Source organism: Stegastes partitus, unplaced genomic scaffold, assembly GCF_000690725.1.
Source record: "Stegastes partitus isolate 25-593 unplaced genomic scaffold, Stegastes_partitus-1.0.2 Scaffold144, whole genome shotgun sequence".
In the NCBI taxonomy this organism is placed as follows: domain Eukaryota; kingdom Metazoa; phylum Chordata; class Actinopteri; family Pomacentridae; genus Stegastes; species Stegastes partitus.
Window position 1 is genome coordinate 449303 of NW_007577875.1, and position 8158 is coordinate 457460.

Consider the following 8158-nt stretch of genomic DNA (forward strand, 5'->3'; position numbering starts at 1 on the left):
TGAAAAATTGAATTAGATATGAGGCTAGAACTTCATTTTATAAATCTATAGTTTTGATTATTTTTTTTTTTAAAGTTGTAAGTAAACCAGAGATGGGTGAGCAGAAGAATCAATTGATTTAAGATGTCATAGCCAATTTAGTAATAATATATCAAATATTATTCAAACAAGCTCCATAATTTATTTACAATAATATCAAAATAGGTTTTAAAATTTCAAGAAATCCCTGACAATTCGGTCGAGCTTGTTTACCCAGTAGATGGTAAAACATCTAAAGTATGTAGACTGATTTTCCCGGTGGTGCTAACACCTGTGAGCGCTCTGATTAATGACATTCTTACTGTGTTTTACTGCACAGGAGAAATGTGTGACTTCTCTCTACTGCTAGTTTCTATACAGGTGCATTAAAAACGAGCCCACAGCGAGTTAAAACGAGACGGGAAAGCTTGAGGTTCTTCGGCGGGTTAAACACCAGGTAGGAAGGTGTTTGAAGCCGCAGATGAAACCGTCTTTCTTCCTTTTTTTAATGTTGAAACAGGACGTTGAGACGACACGAGGGACGGTTGTGTAAAACGCTTCAGTTGGGGGGAAACAAAAAAACAAAAAAAAAGATCAGCAGTTTGAGATGGTTGTTAGATTACCAGGCCTCCCGTCTTTCTCCCCTCCCTCCATCTTCCTCTGTCACACCTGCGGTTCTTCTTTCATGCTTCTGTCGCCGTCGCTCACGCTGTCGTTCGCGGGGAGATCTCGCTCTCGGAGGACTTCCAGCGACTCCCGAGGGAGCTGCTGTGTGTTTGTGGTTAGTGGTATGTTAGACTTGCCGTCTGTCCGCCTGCCTGTCTTTGTCGTTTCTGGAAGCTCTCCATATGCGCCGGGTGATTGATGGTCCCGCTCAGATGAGGAAACTTGTGGAAAGAAACGCTGCACGTGTTGTAGATTCTGTGGAATTTATAGCAAATTAAAATAGGAACGTACAGGGTGCTTTTTCCGACTGCTGCTGATTTTTTTTTTCTACCTCGTACGTGCACGACCTGAGATTAACCAGCGTGTGGAAATAATCGTCGGAGCCGCAGAGAGTTTAGTAGTTTAATCTTTCTATCAAGCCTCCCTCGAAAGTTCAATTTGTCCAGCTGTTAGTCAGAAACCACTCCGAGTGATTCACGCTGAACAACGGCTAATGAAGAAGCCGAAGGAGGCGCACTCCATCCCTGAGCAAACACGGAGGGAAGCTCGACATTTGCTCAGGCAGGCTGGCGAAGCGGGCCTCCGCCCCTTTGACAAACGGCGGCGAAGTCGCTCGGTGAAGTCGGCGAGGTTTCTGAACCGGCTCGGGAATGTGCAGCGAGGGGAGGAAGCTGCACAAAAAAAAAGAAAAAAGAAACTGGCCCGAGGATGCTCTCGGACTGTTTGACCTCAGTCTGCGATGCTCGGTACATGCCAGGAGTCGTCGTGTCATAATTTACATTTTCCACTTTGTCTCAAACTGTCTCTTCTGCTTTCCTTCACTTCGCAGCTTGCAGCTCAACAAACTCGTGACAGGAGGTTTGCGAGCGTTAGAACAACAACGTTTATATGTAGGACTTTAGGAAGAACATCGTTTACGTTGCACGGCATGCAATCACGTCATATTAAAGTAGTAAATATCACACACGTGATGACACAGGTGTTTGTGCCAACCTGCACAATACTAACCTTTAACCCTTAAAACCTGGAACAGTTCCCACATTTGTTTCAGCCAGAAACTGTAAAAAAACAGAATTAACTGTGAATTGATCATCTGTAACGTTTAATTCCGTTTATTCCACATGTCTCGTTTAAAAATTTGTCAAAAATCAACCCATTGCTTTTCCCAGATTCTGTAAAAACCAAAAAATTCTGTGTTCGCCGGTGCAACAGGAAAGCCTTCAGCGGCTCAGCTGTGACAAATACTCGCATGACAACAATTAGTTTTCGACTGAACTGCAGGCAGTGTTTATGCAGAGAAGGAGTAAAATATCTATAGTACGTAGAGTCACACTTGTTGTTTTTTTTAACCTAGTAACACCTGAGAGCTTTTGGAAAAATGCTGCACATGCTGATTCCAGTTCTTCTTTTTAGTTTAATTTGAAAAGAAATTTGTCAAGGTCTGCCTCCTTCTAGTCGTGGTCGTGCTGTTTCTACAGAGGTCTGAAATATGAACCTACAGTGATATAAAAGGTTTGAGGCACAGTTTATTGAAATCAGTTTGCAAATCTGGGATGGCGCGGTGGTGCGGCGGTTAGAAGGGTTCGAATCTGCTGGCGGCTTTCTGTGTGGACTTTTCATGTTGTCCTTGGGCTTGTGTGGAGCTTCTTCCTCCCAGACGTCCAGAAGTCGTGCATGTTAGGTTAATTGGTGGTTCTCGATTGTCAGTAGCTGGCGACCTGTTCAGGGTGGACTCCTGACATGATTTAGATCCAACGGTACAGAATCCAGTAAACATCCTGAGAGTCATTTTTGGGCATCTGCGGTTTTGCCGTCTTCCTGATCTTCGCATCCTTTGTGCTTTAACGATCCCGTCAACCTGAACCTCCTGGAAAATGTTGCAGCATTCGTAGGTGTAACTTATAAGTCATCGCAGATTTTTTTTTCCCCCGTCAACCCCCGTCGCTCTGCCTGCCCCAACAAGCCGCCTCTCTCTCCGTAACCGATGGCCTGTCTGTTCGGGTTTAAAGGATTCCGCCCGACACCGCGTTCTGTGTCTGAATTGCACCACATTAAGCAAGTATTGATGCCGTTTAACGGGGATTCCGTTGCCGCCTTTGCAGACTTTGCTCACTTCATTGGCTGCAGATGTCAGCGAGTGGTAACGCTAATCTCTGCTATCGAAGGGTGGCTTTGAAAAGGAGCTTGTTTCACAGTGTTGTACCCGATGTCAGCGATGTGGGAGTGTGTTGAGACTCCCCCTGGACGTTTACATCAATGCCGGGGGTCTGCAGAAGGAAGACTTTCAGCTGCTCTTTAAGGCTTGATTACAAATTGGGCTTTGTTTTTGTGGATTTGATCGTTATTCACTGTTTGGCACGTTAACAAGAAGTCAATCGAGCAAAGGAACAGAGCAGTCGGATGTTTAGAGAGGCTGTAAAGAAGTGTATGAAACAGGAAGTGTTGGGAGCAAACCTTCACTTTGTAGGACGGTGGTTTAAAATTAAACCGTGATGTTTACGTGTGATGGAGGTTTGTAAGGAAAGTTTGTCTAACATTCAACAGTTTGCCTTCTTTTCTCTGTTTTTCTGTGTGATTGTGGGTTTTTTGTGCCGTCTGAGTCCTTTTCAGTCGTTTTTGCTGATGTGAACGATGTCAAAACCAGGAAAGTACAAGTTGTAAGAAACTCGAGTTTAAAGCTGGTGTCGGTGAATTTTACACAGATCATTAATATCCTTGATGCCAGATGGGTCATGGTTTCAGCTTCGGGTTTGCAGATCGTTCGGTTCTGTTCGTGTAATCGGCTCTCATCAGTCTGGTGAGTCGGACCAGTTGGATACTGAAGGAGCTGCTTCTGTCTACATTTCACAGCGTACCGCCGCCGTACAACCGCCAAAAACAAAGAGCGAAGATGTGAGCGAGACAAGGGAACCGAGCGAGAGGAAAAAGACGCAACTTGAGATTTTTTTTTTTTCTCCCTCCTGTACCTGCAAAAGCGACCGAGCCGGAGGGCGGCTGACGTTCGCTGTTGTTGTGTGGGAGGGGGGGAAAAAAAAGAGGAAGGAGGTGCTGGAAAAGGTAGAGAGAGCAGGGAGTGGAGGAGGTGGAGGTTGGGAGGAGGGGGAGGTCGAGTCTGCTGCAAGGGTGAGGAAGGATGAGGAGGAGGAGGAGGGTCGGAAAGGAGAGGAGAGGAGATGGGTCGTTTTGCCTTTGAAAAGGCTGCGACGGCGGAGATGTGGGGGGGGGACGGCTTAATTGTCTCCAGAGACAAAGAGCACCACTTCTTCTGGTTGAGTGTGTGACCCTCCCCACACCAACACACACCAACACACACCAACACACACACACACACAGATATATTCGCACTCCACCCAAATTCCTTGCGTCACCCTTCGGCCACCCCACCCCTCCTCTCCTCTCCTCTCGGTGGACTTTGAGCAGTATGGCTGCCACATTCCTGCAGTCGGAGGAGGAGGAGGAGGAGGAGGAGGAGGAGGAGGAAGAGGAGGACTTTAGTTTTTAGCCGCTATGTGTTCAGACCAAATAATTAATCATCAGAGCGCGATACCAGAACTGTCCTTTTGTTTGCTGGTGTCGTGTTGTCAGCGTTTGCTTGCCGCCGTTTCTGATGTTGTCAAACTGGGAGTTTTGGAATAAAAACAACGAGACGGAAGAGAAACAGAGACTGATACACAGGAACAGATTAGCTGACGACTGATATCGATAGAAACAACATTAGCAAGGCAGTGTAGATAAGGTAGTTTAAGGATTTTCAGCGCCGTTATCGAGAACGATGTCACCTTTCGTTGTACTGCAGAGATAAATCCAAACCAAACTCATCCAGCCCGCTCTGTAGTACGATGAATTAATTAAATATAGATTAACCACTGTTGTGATTGACTAAAGCTTGTTCATAATAACTGAACTCCAGCATAGGTTTTCTTTAGAACATCTGAATTATTCCAGCGTTACAACTATCGAGCGTCTCGTAGCTTTACAGTGTTTAAGAAGAGTCATCGGTGAGTTAGATCTAAGTTCTGTTAAGGCAGGACGGGATTATTTTTATGGGAAAACTTCCTAATATGTAATTCGGATGCACCTAGATGCGTTTTTAGGATTTTAAGTAACCAAAAGAATCAGCTGAAAGACACAGAAATAATCTCCTGAGCTGCAGAACTCCAGTGACTTTATCAGCACGAGCATCTTCTGTCACATGCGTTTTTGTGATTTCAACTTCCATTTCGGAGGCAAGCTGCAAAAACTGTCTCGCGAGCCTTATTTCTCCGCTGTCAGGTATTCAGAAGCAGCGGCGCCACAATAAAAACAAATATCCTCCTTCCTCCTCGAAAAGTAAGAACTTGTAAGAATTTCAAACAGCTTGCCAAACCTCGAGGACGACCAGCGGAGCTTTTCCGGTGGCCTCCAGAGGTTTGTCTTTCGCTTAATTGCTAATTAGCGTCGTCTGTGAGTTCAGAATAGTTTTCATTAACATCTGTTCGCGTCGTCGTCGTCGTCGTCCTGCTCTGACATTGTGAAAGGTTGTTGAAACGGAAGGAAAAGGGGAACGAAACAAAGACTGGAAGACAAAAAACGTGTTTGGAAAATTCTGAGAAACAAAAGGCGGAGAAATCCAGCGTTTGGTTTGGCCGCGAGTTCGATCCGTTATAAAGTGCGGACCACACCTAACTCCACTGACGCACACTGAGAGCAAAGCTTTGTCTTGTTGCGTTGCTGGACTAACCCCCTGCTGTTCTCTTTCCACCCCTCTTTACCTTCTTTTTTTCCTCAATTTCTTCCCCATCTCACTCCATCGCTGTTCCTGATTTCTGCCCCTCCATTCCCTCTTTCTGTCCATCTTCTCTCGTTCCTTTCCTCCCTGCAGTTCGTATCAAACCAGGTTCGACGTCTCCGGTGGAGTATCAGAGTGACAGCGATGCAGAGAGCGGCACCGAGTCCGGATCGGCCTCCCTCAGCGCCCAGAGCCTCGACGCAGGGTGAGTCCGTACAACAAACATATCCAGGAATGAAACATTATTGGGAAGGGAAAAAAAATAGTAAAACATGTGCAGGACTGGATCAGAAACGTTGCATTTCCTGGAGGTTTAAAGCTGAATACAGGGTGTAGCATCGTGAGCAGCTTGTTAGCAAAGCAGCAGCAGCTTACGGGCCTCCATCAGTCCGCTAAGAAAGTTCTCAGGTTCAAGACTAAGTTGAGGATAGAACATGTTTTAGCCAACATGTAATCTGGTCTAAAGGCCAAATCAAAGTCTGAATACAGACTTTCAACACACAAACATTTGGTTCCATTCATGGTACAGATGCCTCTCACATAAAACACTGAAAAACACCCAAAGCTCCTCTAGATGTTTCTATTACTTTGCTCTTTTCACAGCAAACTATAGCAACAGCTTCACCTGTAGCACAGTTATTCCCGAGGTGTGTCCAACACCAAGTAGCAGCCTGCAGCCCCTCCCGCTCCATCGCACAGTCAGCGGACAAAGCGCAGGATATCTGGAGAATTAAGAACTGACTCTGTTTGTACATGCCTCCCATTGATGGGCATCATCTGAATGAAACGCCTCAAAGCACCTTCACAGTCCAAGCTTCAACGCTTTTATTGATGAATTATAAAAATGGAAAATCTCCTTTGACAGCCTCCTCCTCGAAACCGCCATTCGTTTTGTTTTCTGGCGTCGTGGAACGTTTTTTCTGACTGATTTGTTCGACCGCATTGTAGAAGAAGAAAACGAGCAGCTGTCAAACAGAGATGGTGTCAAGAACAGGACAGATGTGTGACGCCACCAATGTATCGTAGTCACTTGATTTTCCTCTAATGCAGAGAAGCTGCAAGTCATGTTTCTAAACCTCATGCGGACTAAGTTCAGCTTGTCTCATGAACTGAACATCCTGGTGTCGCACAATGTCGTCTGAGAAGCGAAATGGTGTAAAAACACTCTGATCAAAGCCACGTTGGACAGTTCATGCGTGGATTTTCATCCCACTGATTAACTACCATCATCGGCTTACATGATTCTATGTTTCTATGTTCCTATTAAACTGAACTTGTACATCATGTGGTCTTAAATTCTGGATCCACACAGCCTTCGTGGACTCCCATGAACGTTGTAGATGATGAAAGTTACATCACGCAGAAACCTGTAGATGCCTGCAAGCACGAATGCATGAAGAGGCCTCTAAAAACACCAAAGTCAGAGCTGGATATGGTTTGGCACAGGGATGTTTTTAGACACCGGCGTTGGACTCTCAATGGACGTACAACTACGCAGTGCTATACAGATGGTTCTCAGGTGTTCTTTGACTGGAAAACCACCCAGGATTCACCATCCTGCAACCAAACATTGGCTCCATGTGAATGGACGAATGCTTTACTTGTGGCCTCTGTCCCTGCGTTTCAAAGAGCACCAACATGGCATCACTTCTGTTCACTGAAATGTGTTTGTGGAAACAATTGCGGCAAGAAACAAGCTGCTGAACGTGTCTTTATTTATAGATCGACAACAGCTAGTTTGAAAGTTTTGTTTTCTGGAGACATAGAGGCTCCTGATTTGCATAAAGTAGACGAGACCTTAACTTCATGCAAACGAGGAGCAGGAAATGTGTCTCAAAACACAACACATGCACTGTAGAGCTGCTTATGTGGACGATGAACAGGCAGCGTTAAAGTGATGCATAAACCTCGCTGTCCTAGTGGCCAGTTGCAGTACTGCAGCAGGAAAAATCCCACTTTCCTTCTGGACCTCCATCGTGTTGCAGGAATACACAAGACATAAGCACCGAAATCCAGCCATGATGTCAAGTGACTGTCCATAATACAAGTCAGCAGGGCAGACAAGAGAGACGCTAATGCACAGCAGGGTTTCTGGGGAATTCGGTCTTTGTGTGGGTCACCTCCCTCGCCTGCAGGCTCCTGACTAATTACATTACTGCAGCGCTGCCATGACTGGATGCTTATATAACCTTATATAACCCTCCGTACAGCCGAGCGCGCTGGAGACGCCCGGCTGTAGCGCAGGAACACGAACATGCACATGCGTGTTGGATGTGTGTGTTTGCATGCACACAGCATGCACACATGAGGACATTTGGTAGATAGATTGCTGCTTTTGTGAGGCTGCAGAGTTGAGGTTAGTGTGCCACTGAAGAAGTGCGGTGCGTATGTGTTGTGTGTCTGTGTGTGTCTGTGAGTTAGTGTCCAGTGTCTTTATTGGTAAATCAGAGCTCCTGACACACCCAGTGGGCGAGGCTGCCTGACTGTAACTGAAATTCAGGGTGTGGACGCTGACGGTTAGCTTAGTGCTGTAAGCTGGTGTGTGCTTCTGTGTGTGTGTGTGTGTGTGTGGGAGAGAGAGAGTGTGTGTGTCCATGTGTGTGTGTCACAGAAAGAGAGCGTTTAATAGTGTCAAAGTGAACTATTGTGTTTGTGGATATGTGTGTTTTTACGTGTGTGGAAGATTATTTGTGTCCATGTGTGTGT

The 8158-nt window shown here is 45.9% G+C and overlaps 1 protein-coding gene across 2 annotated transcripts in view; it reads left to right on the forward strand.

The window, feature by feature from the left end:
* klf8 (Kruppel like factor 8) overlaps window positions 1-8158 on the forward strand; it is a 102002-nt gene that overhangs the window by 82508 nt on the left and 11336 nt on the right. For both annotated transcript variants that reach the window (XM_008279102.1, XM_008279103.1), the window contains exon 5: window positions 5546-5657. In XM_008279102.1, the coding sequence (XP_008277324.1) occupies window positions 5546-5657 (112 nt within the window). The remainder of the gene's footprint in view (window positions 1-5545; window positions 5658-8158) is intronic.